Source organism: Callithrix jacchus, chromosome 16 (genome assembly GCF_049354715.1).
Source record: "Callithrix jacchus isolate 240 chromosome 16, calJac240_pri, whole genome shotgun sequence".
Lineage (NCBI taxonomy): Eukaryota > Metazoa > Chordata > Mammalia > Primates > Cebidae > Callithrix > Callithrix jacchus.
The window spans coordinates 29109925-29129980 of NC_133517.1; the positions used below are offsets into that span (position 1 = coordinate 29109925).

The 20056-nt window shown below is 38.5% G+C and overlaps 1 protein-coding gene across 9 annotated transcripts in view; it reads right to left on the minus strand.

The window, feature by feature from the left end:
* The window catches only part of STAU2 (staufen double-stranded RNA binding protein 2), a 332019-nt gene that overhangs the window by 97600 nt on the left and 214363 nt on the right, over positions 1 to 20056 (minus strand). For 5 of the 9 annotated variants that reach the window (XM_078352637.1, XM_078352636.1, XM_078352633.1 and 2 more), the window contains one exon: positions 12972 to 13085. The exons of the other annotated variants lie outside the window; for them this stretch is intronic. In XM_078352637.1, coding sequence (XP_078208763.1) covers positions 12972 to 13085 — 114 coding nt within the window. The remainder of the gene's footprint in view (positions 1 to 12971; positions 13086 to 20056) is intronic. 9 annotated transcript variants of the gene reach the window in all.

Here is a 20056-nt window from a genome sequence, read left to right on the forward strand (position 1 = left end):
GACAAGAATAGTCATAAGCCAGTGTCCAGGATCAGCTAAGATCACAGTTAACAGCACAAGATCACAGAGTACAAAAGTACCTGTAGGCCAAGACAAACCAACAGTGAAGACCCAAGGGAAGTAACCGGAAGTCTGATTAAGTAGGTGGAACAAGCCAAACAGTAAGGAAATTCTAGGTGAGGATCCCAGCAAACGGTTGTCTAGGAAGCAGAAATGTATCAATAAGGAGACTCTGATCTCAAGGCAACCTTCTCCCTGAGCTGAAAAAATTTCTTTTTTTTTTTTCTTCTTTTTTTTGGAGACAGGGTCTCACTCTGTCGCCCAGGGTGGAGTGCAGTGGTGCGATCACGGGACTCACTGCAATCTCCACCTTCCAGGCTCAAGCAATCTTCCCACCTCAGCCTTCTGGGTAGCTGAGACTACAGGTACACACCACCACATTCACTTTTTAAAAATTCTTATTTGTAGAGACCAGGCTTCACAACGTTGACCAGCCTGGTCTCAAACTCTTGGGCTCAAGCAGTATGCCTGCTTTGGCCTCTCAAAACGCTGGGATTACAGGTGTGAGCAACTGTGCCTGGCCTGAAGAACTTCTTATATTTCTTGTTTCTTATGGCAGGAACCTATGTGAAGGCATGACCTCTCTGCAGGTGAGGTTAGATGAGCCAAGGAGGAAGCCAATCAGCATATCAGTCTTTTAGAGTAAGACATTTAAATGTGGGTCTTGATAGGGTAGTGACTCTTTTTTGTGTTTTTATTTTTGGAAATAGGGTCTCACTCTGTCATCCAGGTTGGAGTGCAGTAATGTGATCACAACTCATTGAAGCCTCGAACTCCCAGGCTCAAGCAATTCTCCTACCTCAGCCTCCGGAGTAGCTGGGACTACCGGCACACACCAGCACACCTGACTAATTTTTTGGTATTTTCTGTAGAGATAGGGTTTTGCCATGTTGCCCGGGTTAGTTGTGAATTACTGGGCTCAAGCAATCTGCCCGCCTTGGCCTCCCAAAGTACTGGGATTACAGGCCACCAGCCACTATGCCTGATTCTAGAGCAGTGATGCTTCTTACCCAACAGTAGAGACCCTGACCGAGGTTTGCTGTTAGCAACCTGCTTCATCTATGTTATCACTGTTTCATCTATGAAGGGTAACAGAAGACATTTTTTATCACTACCTTGCCCTTAAAATTTAAATTCACATTCACATATGTTAAATACTTGGGGGTTTAAAAGTGCCTTCAAATTTCTTCCATCAGAGGATACAAAAGAGAAGCCAATTAACTAAAGAGTATTAAAAAATATGCAATCTGAAAAGGCATTCAGTGCCAACTTAGAAACAAAGAGAGCAGGCCAAATAACTATTAGCAATGAAATAATAGTATCGAAAATTTTGAAAAATAACCAGTAACTGGTTTGTCTAAAGAGGAATTTTGGACATGGGGAGAGGCATGACTCAATTGAAGGTGTATTGCTAAGGGAGAGAAGGTTACCGCTTTTCAGTTTTAAATAGTGTAATAAATCATACACAACACCATAATTTAAGTTTATGAGGAAGGTAATACTCTTTAGGTTGTAAAAGTGACCTCCAGTGGGCAATAATGCTCTCAATTCCGTGGCCTAGGGAACTATATTCCATTGATCGTCACTTTAAAAAAGTCTATATAGGCAACAGTTTTCCACTGTAACTTTCACATCTATTTAGCCAATTCTACACATATGGTATTTATTGGTTTAATAATGTATCTGGTTTGATTCATTAGTATTGAACTGTTAACAGAAAGGTTTTTAGAATATTTCCCCAGTGATCTTCAAATCAACATCAAACACAGAGACATTCAGAATAGTAGGACTAATAAATTCCTACCTAAATATTTTTAATTTAGAGGGGACACTGAGAATTAGAATACTGAATTTAAAAGGAAGAAAATGGCCAGGCATGATGGCTCATGCCTGTAATCCCATCACTTTGGGAACCTGAGGTGGAAGGTTCAATTGAGCCCAGGAGTTCAAGCCCCAGCATGGGTAACGAAAAAAAGAAATTAGCTTACTAGGCGCACTGGTGTGTGCCTGTAGTCCCTGCAACTCAGGAGGCTAAAGTGAGAGAATCGCTTATGCTCAGGAGTTTGAGGTTACAGTGAGCTATCATTGTGCCACTGCACTCCACCCTGGGCAACAGAGTGAGTTCTTGTCTCAAAGAATAAACAAATAAAAATGAAGGAACTACCAATAAAGAGCATATATGCAGGTCCGAAACTGAACAAAACTTACTAGAAAATCTAGAAAACACTTTGGGTTCTATTTATATTTTGTCTTCTAAGAGATCATGAACATAAAATTATCTTCAGAGATAACCTGTTATGAAACACCAAGCTACAGATAAACTGAGGTACAGATTAAATAACCACATTTTAAGTCTTTTTTAGTGTGGTAAGTCAGGGTTTTTTAATCCTAAAATTTCACACTTTTTGCTGATTAAAATAGTTGTTATTCATCATTTCAGGAAAAAAAAGTGTAAGAAGGAAAGCAGTAAGTTCGTGGGTTTTGACTCTAGTCCAAAATTATTTTATAGCTCAAATTAATAAGTCACTTATGTGCAAAATATCACTGGATATATGCAACCTCTCAGAAATGTGGTCATGCTGTTCTAAGCATAAATGAAATTATAAGTCAGTTATAAAATACACAATATTCAATCTTCCCACTACCTTCCCCTATAACTTACTGTTGGTTCTGGAAACTGCTTATACATCTGAAATGAAAAAAGTGAAAGATCACTGTGGAAATAACAGAATATTCTTTATTACTTAAAAAAAAATTCAGCTCAGAAGTGTTTCTAAATGGAATTTCAGCAAGGAGAGAAAAGTAACCTTTGCCATAGGCAAACCTTCTTTTAGTGCTCTGATAAATACTAATGAAGAGTCTTATTTATTATTCCTTCAGAAAATAAAACTGGTTTCCACTGCAGAGTAAATAAATTCAAAACTCACAGTCACAACTAATTGTGCTATAAAATGGGCAGTATTTCCAGAAAACTGGCTTCTTTCCAAAAGAGAAAGGATTCCGAATAACTATGTTTAAGGAAATATTTGACACAAAATTCAGAAAGTGAATGCTTAAGACTTCTTCCTTCTAATCCCTGAATTGAACTGGCAAACTTTTCCTGTAAAAAGACAGTAAATTAGGATTTGCAGGCAATAAGGTCTTTGTCATAACTACTCTCTGTCATCATAGTGTGAAAGTGGCCACAGGCAATATCAAATCAATGGTTGTGACTGTGTCCCAGTAAAGCTGTATTATGGGCACTAAAATTCAAATTCGATATAATTTTCACATGTTATGAAATACCATTTTTCTTGTGATATTTTTCAACCATTTCAAAATGTAAAACCCATTCTTAGTTCAGGTGGTGGACTGAATCTGACTCACAGGCCATGGTTTACTGACTCTTATTTTTGTCCAGAGTCTATTTATTTTTAGTCTATTATTTAGGTAGAATAATATCTATCCAGTGGTGAGACGCTCCTGTTGACTTTTCCTGTTGTAATTTTTTTTGAAGATATGATTAAATTCCTTAACTATAAGATATAATTTGTGTAAAATGAAAATTGTATATAATAAAGTTAAATGTCAGCAGGAGACATTTTAGTTCTAAAATCAAGGGACAAGTTTCAGAGGGAGGACACATTTTGAAATATATATTTTTTTAAAAAGTCAACAAATATGAAAGCACTTTCCCAAAACAAACATTAAAGTTGATGTTCCTTTTTAATATATCTATCTTAGCACTCTAATTCAAGTAAACAAAAATCAACTTATATTTTGAAGTTTGGCAGCTTGAGGACCTCCTGGAAGTTGCCAGCGACAGTGATTATACCCAATCTTTCCACACCCCACAGCACTTGGCACTGCTGATGTACAGAGCAAGCAAAGCCGCTAAAGTTCAAAACCTGCACTGAATCTATCTCAAACAAAGAATGCCAGGACTCACTGCAGTGGCCCCTAGAATGATGACGTGGGACCTGTTATTATGCAGTGCCAGTAAAGTATGTCTTTTATATTAGTAAAAAACCTCATTGTCTTGGTAAATTCTTGCTGAAACCTATGATGTTGTGTCTCTTTAGATTCTGAGGAATGCAGTCACGAATGACACTATTTGGTGAACAGTGACTTGTATACTCCATTGCTAGAATAAGGAGGAAGCCCCCGGTATTTGAAGAAAGTAACTTAGGACACCATGAAAAATGTACTCATATGCAAAACAGGTTAGAACAGTAAAAGAAGTTATAAACAGATAAAAGAACTAATGGAGATATAGGATGGACTCCTAAGGGCACTTACATATATTTAGAGTATGTGACTACACTGAGATCAAGCCCTGGGATTCTTTCACAAAAAAATGTCCTTATAGGGCCACCACTAGAGAAAGCTTACTAAGTCAAACATTCTGTTTCTCTCACTAATTTTACCAAGTGAATTCTACCAATCTAATTTTCTTAGAAATTAATTTAATCCCATCCTATAAACATATATCGAGTGCCTCTTAAGTGCAAGAGCATAAACACTGAGAATACTGAAGTGAATAAGACTCCACCCTGGGCCTCAAGGAGGTTACTGCCAGTGGGATAGACCAGCATGAAAAAACATCATGTGAAACAGTTTGACAAGTGTAACAATGGGATGAAGTACAGGTAGAGCACAAAGGAAGCAGAGTTGGTTTTTTTTTTTGAGAAAGAGTTTGGTTCTTGTTGCCCAGGGTGGAGTGCAATGGCACGATCTCGGCTCACTGCAACCTCCGCCTCCTGGGTTCAAGCAATTCTCCTGCCTCAGCCTCCTGAGTAGCTGGGACTACAGGTGCGTGCCACCATGCCCAGCTAATTTTTGTATTTTTAGTAGAGATGGGGTTTCACCATGTTGACCAGGATGGTCTCGATCTCTTGACCTTGTGATCCACCCTCCTCGGCCTCCCAAAGTGCTGGGATTATAGGCGTGAGCCACCGTGCCCGGCCGGAAGCAGAGTTTTAACGCTCTCTTGGTTTGGGGAAGGCCTACTGACTGGAGTGGCATCTTGGTTGAATCTCACAGAACAGTTAAAATTCCCCTATGAGCAAGGAGAGAATGGGCCAGGCAGAGGGAACAGCGCATGCAAAGGTACAGATATCAGAGCATGAAATGCGGTAACTCAGGACCACTAGAGCATAAAGCATGGGTGTAAGTACAGGGTGAATGGTAAAAGATGAGATTGGAGACACAGGCAAAGAACCAAATCAAAATCTCCTGAGATTTCATCCTGTAGACTTGTGCATCCAACACCCATGTGGCTACTGAGCTCCTGAAATGTAATAGTTTCAAATCAGATATTCTAGAAGTGTAAAATACGTACCAGATTTCGAGTATGAAAGAATAGTATCTCAGTAATCTTAAAAGTTGATGATACGCTGAAATGATACTTTAGATATATTGGGTTACATAAAATATTATCACAATTAATTTTAACTGTTTCTTCTGACTTTATAAAATGTGGCTACTAGAAAATGTAAAATTACATATGTGACACTTTATCTCTGATGTAGTAGTCCCTGTGGCCGATTCCTCAACAACTACTTTACCCCAAGCATTTAAACCAGAAGTGGTTACTTCTCTTGCAGGCAACTGGTGTAGAGATGGGCACATGACCAACCCAACCCAGGCTTATAAATTACGAGGGAAAGATAGCTGGAGGGGTTCCTGGTACAGATGTCTTTCCCCAGAACACAAGAAGATCAGCTCTCTCCTTCTGGATGTGGTTATACTGTGCATGACCCAGAGAACTCCTGTGGCCATCTTTCTGAGTCAGAGGATGAAGTGGAGGATGGCAGAGCTAAGAAATGGGAATAACCTGAGTCCTTGTTGACATCATTGAGCTGTTTTATCAACCAACCCTAGAGCTCACCCTTCCTGTGAACTCCCTGTTACATGAGATACCAAAGTTCCTTATTATTTAAGCCAATATAAGTCAGGTTTTCTGACTTATACTTGTAGTCAAAAGCATCCTGGCTGATATACTCCGTTAGACTATAATTACCTTAAGGGCAAGGAGCACAGATCCTGTTACTTAAGACCATCTAGTATTGCAAAAGTTCTGTACATAGTCTACAATCAATATATTATTGTTGTGATAATATGTATTGGGGTAATATGTGGGAAAGCTTTCCCTCTCTTAATTCTAAGATACCATTAGCTGTGAGACATTACAGCCTACTCACGCAAAGAGACTTTTAATTAATCAGAGAATAACCTATAAGCAGAACTTAATAAAAAAGAGAATACCTATTAGATTTGTAAATTGTTATACTTCATGCATATCCTTTCATTAAGAGGCCTGACTTGAATTCTAGTCAAAGCATGCACATTGGAAACAATTCAGCATAATTTTACTAATTGAACATAAACTCTTAAAGGTGGTTTAGGAGATATATAACCTCTAGAGTTTATACCTCATTATCCTGAGAATTAAGCAAAATAATATATGGAGAGCCTAGCACAATATCTAGCATATGGTAAACATACTACATATAGATTTGATTCTTATTTTCCCTCGTAGAATTGCTTCCCAACTTATAATGATTCGACTTATGATTTTTTGACTTTAAATGGTAATACACATTCAGTAGGAACTGTATTTCCAGTTTTGAATTTTCCTGGGCTAGTTGTACGCATCTCATACTCTCTTGAGATGCTGGTGGCAGCAGCAAACTGCAGCTTCCAGTCAGTCACTTGATCATGAGAAAAAACAGCTAATGAGGTAGGCTAGGCTAAGCTATGACATTCAGTAGGTTAGGTGCCTTAAATGCATTTTCTACTTAATTATATCTTAAACTTAGATGGGCTGAAGAGCATTTGCAATGTATGAACTATGCAGTCATTTACTCTATGTGGTAATCTTGCTTTTGTTGACTAGAAATCAGATTATGTCAAATACTAATAAACATATGTTAAACTTCATTGGCTAGTTAATGCTTGGTTAGGTGGTTGATTTACTAATTCATTCTTCCATTTATACGAAGCAATTAAGTTCAAGATTAACCTCAACACAATAAGGTAGGCAGCAAAAAAAACGACAAACTAGAAATTGGAAGCTATAGTGTTTTTACTAAGCTACACCTAACTAGCCATTCTGTGAGATTTGCTGATATTGACAATACAATCAGAATGAAGATGAATAAAAAGAAAACAAAGATAGAGAAGGATGTTTATGACTTTGAGACTGTAAGTAGAAGGTGATTAATGCATTTAAAGGAGATAGACAGGAAAAGAACTCAGTAACATCTAAAAGTGATACAGAAAATGTGTCATGACAGAATCAAGAATAATACTTGCTGAGTTACACCAAGCTAGATTACAACACCCTCCTGCACTATTACTAAGAATGTGGCTCTTAATAACACACACTAACCAATACAACCAATTTCCAAATAGGATATGCTGAAAAATATTGAGCAAAACTCTCACTAGCTCAATCTTAAAAAATAAATGATTGACAAGCTCTAAATTTCCTAAGACAATTGGCTCAGCAAGGACTAAGAGTGTAAATCAGTGACCTTTGCATGTGCCAGTGTCTAAAGGAGTATTCCCACACACACAGTTGCTCACAGTTAGCTCATGTTTGCTGAAGAAATCTGTATCTGAAAATTTAAGCTAAGTTTTTGTTCTGGACAATTAAACTAATTTGAATGTGAATTTCTAATACCGCATTTGTTGTGATGAATAAGGTAAACACGCACAGAGCATTCTCTCCAAGACACCACAGGGACCTCCAGGTAAACCCAGCCTGAATGACTGCCGACTGTCTAGATGAGAGTTCAGGATTCCAGAATGGGAAACTCTGGCCTACAGACCTCTTCCCTAAAGCCAGACAGAAAAGGGCTTAGACTACTTTTTGGAGACTAATAATTACTTTAAGAAGTCTGAAGCATGCCTTAACCAATCACCGGCATTTGGAGAAGCTCTAAACCAGGCTACAGGTTAAATTTAGTGCATTCCAAGGCAGAGCCAACATACCAAAAGAGCACAGGAGAGGCAAGAGGATAGCATCCTTCACATTTCCTTGGAGTCAGGACTGCGTGAGTAGATGATAAAGCAATGCATCTGGTTTTTTGTTGTTTTTTTTTTTGTTTGTTTGTTTGTTTTTGAGACGGAGTTTCGCTCTTGTTACCCAGGCTGGAGTGCAATGGCAGGATCTCGGCTCACTGCAACCTCCGCCTCCTGGGTTCAAGCAATTCTCCCGCCTCAGCCTCCCTAGTAGCTGGGACTGCAGGTGTGCACCACCATATCCAGCTAATTTTTGTATTTTTAGTAGAGACGGAGTTTCACCATGTTGACCAGGATGGTCTCGATCTCTTGACCTCGTGATCCACCAGCCTTGGCCTCCCAAAGTGCTGGGATTATAGGCGTGAGCCACCGCGCCCGGCTTGTTTTTTTTTTTTTTTAACATTAGGTTTAATCAAGTATTATCTACATACAGTAAAATTTACCCTTTTTAGAGTATAGTTCTATGAGTCTGACAAATGCATAGTCATGTTTCTACCACCACAATCAAGATATAACACATTTCCATCACCTCCCCAAATTCCCTCATCATACTTTGTAGCTAATCCCTCGCCATGCCCTAGTCCTCATAACCACTCATCTGTTTTCTATCCCTATAGTTTTGATTTTTCCAGAATGTCATATACATGGAATCTATAGTACATAGCCTTTTGAGTGATTTCTTTCACATTCCATTGTGTAACTGACAACAAGGCCAGTGAGACTGGGACACAACTGATGAACAGGAAGTGGTAGGAACTGAAGTTGAAGTGGAGGGGGCCAAATCAGATAGGAGTTAGTGTGTCATAGCGAAATTTTTTTGCATTTTATAGGTGTGATGGGAAGCCACTGGAAGGTTTTGTGTAGTTGAGTAATGTAATCTGATTAATTTTTCACACCTGTAATCCTAACACTTTGGGAGGCTAGGTAGGAGGATTCCCTGAGCCCAGGAGGCTGAGGCTACAGTGAGTTGTGATTGTGACACTGCACTCCAATCTGTGTGACAGGGCAAGACCATATGTGAAAGAGATCACAGTAGAACAAAAGTAGAAAAACAGAGGCTAGTTTAGTGACTGCTACAGTCATCTGGATTAATAATGATAGTGACTTAAACTAGAATGGTAAAATTGGAGGTGGTGAGAAGTGGTCAGGTCAGAGACATTATTTAGAGGATGAGATACTGGGACAGGGTGTAGCATATGAGGGGTCTAGGGGTTCAAGGAAAGCTCCAAGGATGGTCTGAGCAACAAAGTAATGGTAGTGACATTCACCGGGACAGAGGAAGGAGCAGGAGGCATGGGAGGGGGAGGCAGAGAACAGAGTTCCAGAAATTTGGACGTCATCAGCATATAGATGGTACCGAATCCTTCCCCTCATCATTTTGCATATCTGTATCAACTTCTGATAGAGAAATTTCACTTAAGTCTGTTCTGTTACCCTTTAATACAGTAAGTGAATGCACCAGATGATATATTTAATCTCCACTAAGTTCTTAGAGTTAAATTGTTTTTTAAATAAGAAAATAAGCTGTAAGGCTTAAGTCTAGAGAGTTCTTCCATTTCTTACCTTCGTTTTCTATGCAAGTAAGAACAACCTGAGTTTCATAAGAAGGATCACTTCCAAATTTCACATATTTTTTTTCCTCAGAATACTGTTTGTTCAACTCCATTGGCTCAAATGGATTACGAATAGAAACTTTAAAAAATTAGGCTGGGCGCAGTGGCTCACGCCTATAATCCCAGCACTTTGGGAGGCCGAGGTGGGTGCATCACAAGGTCAAGAGATCAAGACCATCCTGGTCAACATGGTGAAACCCTCTCTCTATTAAAAATACAAAAATTAGCTGGGCATGGTATAGTCCCAGGTACTTGGGAGGCTGAGGCAGGAGAACTGCTTGAACCCAGGAGGCGGAGGTTGCAGCGAGCTGAGATCACGCTGTTGCACTCCAGCCTGGGTAACAAGAGCGAAACTCCGTCTCAAAAAAAGAAAAAAGAAGATTACATTTTTCCTTGCTTTAAAATGTTTCCCTGTTTAGTATCATTTACAAATTAATGGGTGAAAAAGGCATTTAGTGGTCCAAGTTTGCCATCTTATGAGATCAAGTTGATGTTGATATGGTGAAGGGGTACCTTTTGCTTAAATAGACCCTTGGGTTGGGGAGAGGGTAACATAATGTAGAAAAGCCAGAGGGTGTGAAGTGGAGGTTTACTTTGTGTCTCCTTTCCCCATGGAGCCTAATTATCCAAGTACAAGAGAGGAGCGTGATCACACCACCCACTTTGCACCTTTTAGGCCACTACAATAGTGTTTGATGTACAGGATTATTCCTGCCTGTCATTTATTCCAGCCATTTATTCATCTACCAATTCATCACCAACACATTTCCTGGAAGTTTCTTTTTTATCTTAAAATTTCATGCAAATTTATAATCTATAACATAGTTGTATTTGCTTTAATACAAGAAGTCTTTATTATTGAGTGCAACTGACAGTTAGATATAGTATGAGACCACTATGTACAGGTGTGCAAGTGTACACTGCACACCTCAATGGGGTACATTCACACTGCAGTTATTGTGGATTTGTTTATGACAAAACTTTTCTGTCACACAGCAATAAAATGCCTTGAGGAAGAGGCACTTTTTTTCTAATTTGTAAAGGTGTCATATGGGTGAAAAGTAGCCCTGAACTTTGACCTTGTGTACCTTGGTACACAAACTAAGCATAAGCCTGAACCAGCCTCATTATCTTATGTATGAAGAAGCCAAGTCCCCAAGAGGTGAAGAAACAAGGTCCCACAGCTAGTTCAAGGCAAAGCTGCATTTGATCTCAGTCTCCACTGGCACTCCAGTGCTCTTTTATAGCAACATGCCACCTCTGTGGGGGTTGCTCTTTTCAGATGTGTGGGTTACTGATAGGCTCTTTCATTTCTTTGCTCAGCCTTAGAAGAGACCTTTGCAAGACAGGTATCCTATGCTGCTTTTGATATTTGCCTCTAACATAAGTGAATACATAGATAGATATAAAATTAGCTACACTGTACTTGCCTAGTATTCAAAGAGGTGAAGTTGCTAGACTGTAAGCTCCATGAGAGAAAGAACCATGTCTGACAGTCTCCTCATGTATCCTTAGCACCTAGCATAGGGTCAATTTACAGTTTATACAAGGAAACGTAATACTTTTCTATAAGCTAATTTAGGCCATGCCCCTCAGGTTCCTACTGCACTCTCTTCTACAGCTAGAGCATACGTCAATGTAAAAACCTGAGAAGCACTGGAGTGGTCTCTAAGTGGCTTTCCATATTAATATGCTACATTTGTTTATTTTTGGTTGGGCTCATTCAACCTGGAGCAAGAAGATCAGTTATAGAATCATAACATAGCACTGGAATGGATCTTGTAAGTCATCTAACCCAACTCCTTCCTTTAACATAACCAGGAAACACAGTTGCGAGGAAGTAACAGAATCTATCCAGGTAGCTGCAGCAAACCTATGCTATGGTTCATTCCTAAAACTCAGATTTGCTGACCACCAATTACTTGATCTTCCCTAAATATCACAATACTTCCCCACCAACCAACGAATAATGATTGGAAACAGTGTCAGAGACATCATGAACTAGAAAGGTGTGTCCTTAAGAATGTTTTCCAAGGTCTTGTTTGAGTTGGACGATGATAAATCATGAGTTTGAAAAGATAGACCACTTATTCTTTCCAAGCAAGAGGCACTACTGAGATAGAAGAAAAAAAGATTAGTTAGGTAAGACTATTAGAAATCCTCAAATGTACTGAAAAATGGATATAAAACTAGATTATAGTTGTTCCGTACGTGAATGGTTAATTTAGAAAGCATAATTGGTTAGTCATACAGCAAACTATGTATGTCTATTTACTCTGACTCCAAGCCAGAAATTCTATAATCTAGAACATTAGTCTAAAGTGATGATTATTTTAATGAAAAATACATATTCTCTTGTAAACAGGATGTATCTCAAGCTACTATCTAAACAATAAAAGGAATTTGTTTACTAAGAAACAATACACTTCTCAGATTTTTAGCTTTATTTCAGAAATAAAATTTTAAAAACAACACAGGAACTTCATTTCAATAATATTCCAAGTTATGGGACGAAGTTGATGGTTCTGAAAGTTTACACAGCCGCAAACTCTATATATACAGTTTCATACAGAACTGTATGTAACAGTCACGTGCTGCATGATGATGTTTTTGGTCTACAACAGACCGCAAATATCATGGTGCTCCCAGAAGATTACAATACCATATTCTTACTGTACTTTTCTATGTTTAAATATACAGATACCGTTGCATTATAATTGTCTACAGTATTCAGCACAGTAACATGCTGTACAGGTTTGTAGCCTGGGAGCAGGTGGCTCTACCATATAGCCTAGGTGTGTGGTTGGCTCTAGCATCCAGGTTTGTGTAAGTACATTCTGTGGTGCTCGCACAACAAAATCACCTGATGATGCACTTCTCAGAATACATCCTTGTCATTAAGTGACACATCACAAAACTCTTTTCAACAGAACCAAATGAGTATATTACAGTGGGACTCCAGTGTTATCTATATTGTTTTGTTGGCCCCTCCTCTCATATATAACTATTAAAGATAAAAATAACCTGTGGGACAACTATTTCTTTTTTATAAAATAATTCTATATTTAAAAGAATAAAGAACTGTGAACAAGAAGCCTAAAATAATTTAAATCTCCTATGATATCAATTTCCCAACACAAACCATTTTGATTTTTCAAGTCTAGCAGATAGTGCCAGCGAATAATGTATTAGGGAAAGCAAAGCTGCATGTGTGCACATAGCTTCCATTTTGATGGCCTTCCATTTCCGAGCTGGGCCATAACACAGCAAAATGGCAGTGGCATATTATACCTGATCATGGCTGGCTTCAATGGAGCTTCCAATAGCATGGAAAGTCATCTGCACAGGGGCTAATGTCAGACAGGTCACACACTCTTTGCCACTTTGTCTATCACAGTAGTGAACCTATAACAGAACACACGCAATCCACTGAACACCATTTTCAGAGGGGACAAGATGCAACAGATCCTTTTTCAAAGGGTCTAGATTTCAGGAAAATTCAAATAACTTACACAGAACACACTTTAAATATTTAAAACCTTATTAAAACTCTCCAACATCTGGGACTTGAATTGAATCTATTAATCCATCTAAAGTCTTTTTGAGGTTTTAAGGGAGTTTAGAAAAAGCTATACAAAGTGCTTTACGTTATAGCTAGTAGAAAAATTCACAACTAAATGCTACACCTATCTTTCAAGTCCAGATTTTTATAATGCACGATCCATAAAGGGCTCAAGCATAAGCTTAAGTCAGAGTTCATTTGATTCTAATGTAACTTTGTCAACCTGAATTTTCTCTGCTCTTTGACTCCATGTATATGTACATGACTGTCATATAATTGGTGGTGACACTCTTCTATTTCTCCAGTATAGTCCCTATAAAATCACTGTTGAATATGTATCACTATATCATGTTCTGTTTGAAATTTTGACAAACTGAATTAAATTGAAATGATTTGCAATATGCAGACTAGAATAAATGGTCACAATATTATCTTTCATTTAGTTAATTACAACTAACCATTATTAAAACCACATGTAAGACACTTCACATTAGAGGCAGGCTACATGGGGAAGGGGGAAGAGTGTGAGTCCATCTTCCCATTAAGAAAATTTCCATCTTTCCATTGATCTAGTGTCAAAAAAAATCCAGGTTTTTAAAATTGTAAGCTAATAAAGTAAAAAGAGCATCATTTTTGTTATACAAAATTAATGAAAATATGCCTATAGAATAAAAAGGGGTTCCTACTCATTATATTAAACTGGTTTTACTAGCTATAACTTGCTCAATTTGTTAAATGTGTATAGATTTGGGATAAAGGCTTAAGTGAAAGTCTTGAATTTGTGAGGAAGAAACTTAAAACACATACCTGAGTTAGTTCCTTATCTTGAGTTTTATTCTAATTGCTGCATAATGTCCATATATTTTTATTGCAGGATATGGCCTTCATTTATTTTATCATGTACAATACGGATCTGACTGAAAATTACAACAATATGAGTCCTAGTCTAATGGTTTAATAATTCAAGTTTTTTAAACCACCAGGGTTGTTAAGAATGGCCATCATTTTCCCTGGAGGTAAGGAAACTTCCTCCTGGGAATCTATAAAAGTAGTTTAGCGCTCAAATCGAGTCAATATAAAAGCCTTATTCCCAAAGTACTATAAAGATTTTGTTATAAAAAATAGTTTTACCAAGTTAACCTTGGGGAAAAAGATTTGACGACAGTTCTAATTCATCGTACTATACTTCCTGAGCATATTAAAAGCTCAGCCAATGTACATGAGTTCAAGAATGTGGAAGTGTTGTTTACTATGCAGCAACTAGGTATGAAGGGGAAAAATGAAACATCACATAACAGGTTTATATAGAAGCCAATAAATGCTGACACTATAATAACGACAGTTCACAACCATTTATGGTATGGTTAAACTATTAAGTCTGATATAGGGCTATTATAAAACATTTTTTAAAATTTAATAAAATATAATTACCCTTTCGATACCAACTGAGAGTCTGTATGAAAGATATGACAATCCTCTAAATATACAGTGACACTAAACACACTTATATGTCAGCTGACTTACTGCAGCTCTATTCTTTCTCCTAGAGAAATGAAAATTAGAAAGGACAAAAATAGGACAATTCTAGTCAAAAAAATTAACTTTAAACTTTGTTTCCATTGGTGACTCAGATACCACTCTTGACAGAGATAACTTTTCTCCTAACTGTATACAATTCACTGTGAAGCCTGCAAGTACCTAATAAAATACTGTGTCCTGTAGACATTCAGCATTAATGTGTTTACATGGATAACTCATATATGAAAGATCAATGTAAAGGTGCAAGCTAGCACACAGCTCCAAAGATGTCACAGCTCCCAGTGATGTGACAGAGACCGCTAGTTGCCCTCCAAGATTCTTCCACAGTAATTCTTAGCCAGGTACTTAGATGTTCAGAATAAAGACCATATTTTCCAGACTCCCTTGCTGGCCATATAACTAAGTAGACTGGAAATGAAAGAATTATGAAGCAGCTTCCTGGAAACTTTTAAAAGAGATTTTAGGTGCATGCCTTTTGCTCTTCTTTACCCATTTTACCAACCTGCTGTTTGGAATATAGATATTATCAACCTGACCATGAGGACAAGGACCAAAACCCACATGAGAGTAGTGAATTGGAAGGAACCTGGGTCCATGAGGACTTCATGGAACAGAACCATCATGCCAGCTGTAGCCTGCAAGCTTATGGATCTTTAAGTGACCAAAAAATAATCTCTGTATTAAGTCAATGGGCTTTTTATCACTCACAAAAGAACATAATCTCAGTGAGATTTTTTTCCTATTGGCCCAGAACTGACAACAAGACCCATGGCCAAAACCAAAAGAAGCTGCCAACATTTAGGGCTAGGCCTTCCCCGAAACCCCCTTGTAAAACTCAGTACAATTGATCTAATCACAAAGCACACAGAGGAACAAAGAATGGGGAGGAGGTGCATCAGGAGGGAATCATCTGGAATGTCAGCCTGATGAGAAATACAGTATTTCCAGTGAGTGGGTAGCTCTAAGAGAATAGCTAACAGCGAGTGGAAATACCTGCATGAAGGGGAGGCTGACATTTCACTCCTTGGTGGGAGGCTTGCAGAGAACCGAAACTGTAGGCCCCTTTTGAAAAGAAATTTTGACCGAGTTTGCTGTATGTCCCTGGCAGTTTAGAAGCATTTGAAAATATAGAAACTAGGCTTGGAGATAGATGAGAGCTTACTGGAGGAGTCCCAGGTAGGTAGTATACCAGAAAAACAAAAAGATAAAGGAAGATATGATCACTTCCTATCTCCATGGCCCTTGAACGGCACGAGAGAATCCCAGCAGCAGCGAAGGGGCTACTCAGGCCAGCCAAAGTAACACTCACCAACAGAGGAGGTCAGAACACAGACCACTGGGAAAGCCCGAAGGAAAGATGGCTGTCCCTCAGGGCCAGAGGGGGCCACTGACTCAAGAGACATGGACGTAGTGTACCTGGAAAGGCACAGTGGAGGCCACCAGGAGTGAATGAAACCAGGATGAGTAGCAGCTTCCTCTACCCTGGTCACCCTGTAAGCCTCGAGAGCAGGAAGGCCATGAAATAGAGGTCTAGTGTGCAGGAAGGTGTCTCAGAGTCAGGTTAAGCTCCCACCCCACCAACCACAAATGAGAGATGCTGGAGTGAGAGGAGGAGTGAAAGTGATCAATGTATACTCTCCCTGCTCTAAGTCTCTTGAGCTAAAATGAATGGCTTGCAATGGAGGATGTTAACTTGGGGTTTACACAAAGCTAGCCAGAAAACTATGGGATTTGCCAAAGATATTACAAAGGAACATGAATTGGAGCTATGACAGGCCACAGAGGAAGGTGCTAACTGGAGAAATACAAAATCATTCTGTGTTATATCCCCACTGCATTGAGACTGCTCAGTAACCCAGATAAAAATATGTGGGAAAAAACATGAAACTATTGCTTGAGAACCCAAGTTCAAATTAAACGTACTAATATGCCGATAAAAGACCTTAAGAAAAAGTCACATTTTACATCGTTAACCAATGACTCATAAAAACAAGTTACATATGGCTTTACTCAGGCATACATTTTTTTTCTTGGAAATAAAAATATCAGTGTTCATGAAATTGTGAATTTAAAAAAATATGTGAATAACATTTTGAAATCCACCCTTCTAAGTCTAAAAATGCTTATGATTCAAAGCATTTGCAGGAACCAGGAATCTTATAACACTATACTAAAATAATTAGGGCAATAAAATTCCATTCATTGTGTCTGTAACACACAAATCTTCAGAACTGACTGGGTAAACTCTTTCTGCTAGAACAAAGCAGTGTGTTTCTACAAATGTGGCCCTAAAAATTTTGATACACAATGTCACAGGACCTTGATTTTGATGAAAGAAGGATGAATAAAGGTAATTATAGAAAGTTACAAAAGAGTCATCACCCTATGTTTTGTACACCAACAACAAAATCCTAAGGCCCCCCCCCTCCCCGCCCTGACTCAAAGAGGAACCTCAGAGAAATATAAAAAACTGAATTCCCAGCCATGATAGAAACAGGGGTTGGATATGTGCAGTCATTTTAGGCACAACTAACCAACATTAAATGGAGATCATGAGACTGATGAAACATATTCTTTGTGGCAGTAAGATACTAAGTTCCAAACTGACTATTTGCTATCACACAAGAGATAGCAAACCCTGAAGGAAATCAAAATATTTCACCTCTCTATATATTTATCTGACATACTTTAAAATGGCCCTGCAAAGCAGTTTCTTGTGGGGGAAATGCATCTGTAGAGAATCTCCATTAATGTGGCCAAGCACCTGCTTTTTAGGCCTTTCCTGGATCTAAGAGATTAAATGAGAGTCTGGGCTGAGGATGGCGGCTCACACCTGTAATCCCAGTGCTTTCAGAGGCCAATGGGAGAGGTTCCCTTGTGAGACCAACCTGGGTAACACAGGGAGACCATATTTCTACAAAAAAAAACCCTTTTTTTAATTAGCTGGGTGTAGTGTGCCCAGGAGTTTGAGGCTGCAGTGAGCCATAACTGCACCACTGCACTCCAGCTTGGGTGACAGAGTAAGCCCCTGTCTCAAAAGTATAAAAAATTTAAAAAATGAGAGTCTAACAACTTTAAGGTCTGAAAAGAGACATTTACCATCTATTCACTCTGAAGGCTGTTACCTATGAGGCTTCATCTATGTAACAAGAACCCTGGCCTCCACAACCATTCCCTTTATATAAGCATTTATTTCTAAACTGAATTCAAATCTTTAGACAAAGCTTAACTCTTTCAACCAACTGCCAATCAGAAAATCTTTGAATCTATCTATGACCTGTAAGTCACCCACCTCCTCCGCTCCCCACCCAGCCCCTCCAACAGCTTCAACACATTCTGCCTCCTTAGGTTGAACCGATATACACCTTCTAAGTATCGATTTGATTTTACCTATAATTCCTGTCTCCCTAAAATGTAACTCCAGTGCCTAGGGCGCACTTTCTCAGGACCTCTTGAGATCACTCACTGGCTCAGAATAAACTTCTTTAAAAATACTTCAGAGTTTGGTTTTTCTATCTACAATTTAAGATTTATTTTTTATGAATTATATCATTTTGCTGCCTTTGGTATTCTAACATGTGAGCAACCAATCTTAATTTTTATAATGTCATAGAGCTTCTTCTGGATTTATAAACTACTATAAATTGGCATTTTGTTTGTTTCTCATGTCTTTACAAAAACTATTCCACTGAAAGGTGAGTTATAAATTTCAAAAAATAAATAATATGACTTTCTTTGAAATTTGCAAATCTATAATTTTCAAGATAAGTTTCCTAGTTTGATTTGTTGTTGTTGTTGTTGTTTTGAGACAGAGTTTTGCTGTTGTTACCCAGGCTGGAGTGCAATGGCGCAGTCTCGGCTCACCGCAACCTCCGCCTCCTGGGTTCAAGCAATTCTCCTGCCCCAGCCTCCCGAGTAGCTGGGACTACAGGTGTGCGCCACCATGCCCAGCTAATTTTTGTATTTTTAGTAGAGATGGGTTTTCACCTTGTTGACCAGGATGGTCTCGATCTCTTGACCTCGTGATCCACCCGCCTCGGCCTCCCAACGTGCTGGGATTACAGGCGTGAGCCACCGTGCCGGCTCTAGTTTGATTTGTAATCTCATAAACCTAGAAGAGATACTATACTTGAGATGCTATACTAAGTTTCCTAGTTTGATATGTACTCTTCTAAACCCAGATGAGATACTATACTTGTGCATTTTGATATTGACTTTGCCAGTCTAAAGACTTCCTTTTTCCCTGGAGAGAAAATTAGGAAGTATTCATAGAATCACTTCAAAAATTCATAGAATTTGAGAAATAGACCAGGCACTGTGGTTCACACCTGTAATCCCACCACTTTGGGAAGCCAAGGCGGGAGAATTGCTTGAAGCCAGGAGTTTGCAACCAGCCTGGGTAACATACAGAGATGAGACCCTGTTTTTATTTAAATGAATGAATGCATGAATGTCTTAAAATAGATTACATAAAAAGCTAGGTGTGTGTTTTTTTTCATGCTGGTTTAAAAATATGAGAGACCATTCAAATAAAAATTTAAATTTCCTACCCCCACCTCTGAAAAGAAGTTAAATCTAACTATTTCCTGCAGGGCTAAAAGTCCTTGATGTTGCAGGACTACTAAGTATTTTACTAATCTCAGCAGGGACCTGGGCTAACTGCTTGTCTGTCAGATGTTTTTCATGGCTACCCTCTAAGGAACAGAAGAAATGAGGAGGGTATGAAAAAGACCTATGTTTAAAGAAAGTTGCTTATTAGATCATTAAGGAACTATAATAAAGGCCTGTATAGTCATATGTGACATACAGCATAATCACTGTGTTAAAAAAACATATATTTGATTAGTACACTTCAGATTCATTAGCCATGGAGTTGACTTCACAGCAGTAGGTAGCAATTCCACTGTAGCTACTGCACAGAAGCCCTGCACAGAAGAGTGCAGGTAGCAAGGAGCTGAAAAGTGACAGTTTAACACTAAATCTTAGGAGATTCAAAACATGCTCGATTCTTGCAGCATCTGTACCCCAGTTGTACAAAAGACCTAAATCTTTATTAACACAAAATAGCATATTCTTGGCAAGACACAGAGGAGCTTTCTTTCATAAATATTGACCTAAATAAGTAGATTAAGTTGGCTTTAAAACTTTCTTAACTACCAGTTTTTTGGATCACTTGATGACATGCAAATTATTGTATTTATTTGAGTTAACTACAATCAACAGTACAAATCTACATTATGTTAGCTCTATTTGTAACTAATGAATTAACGTATAA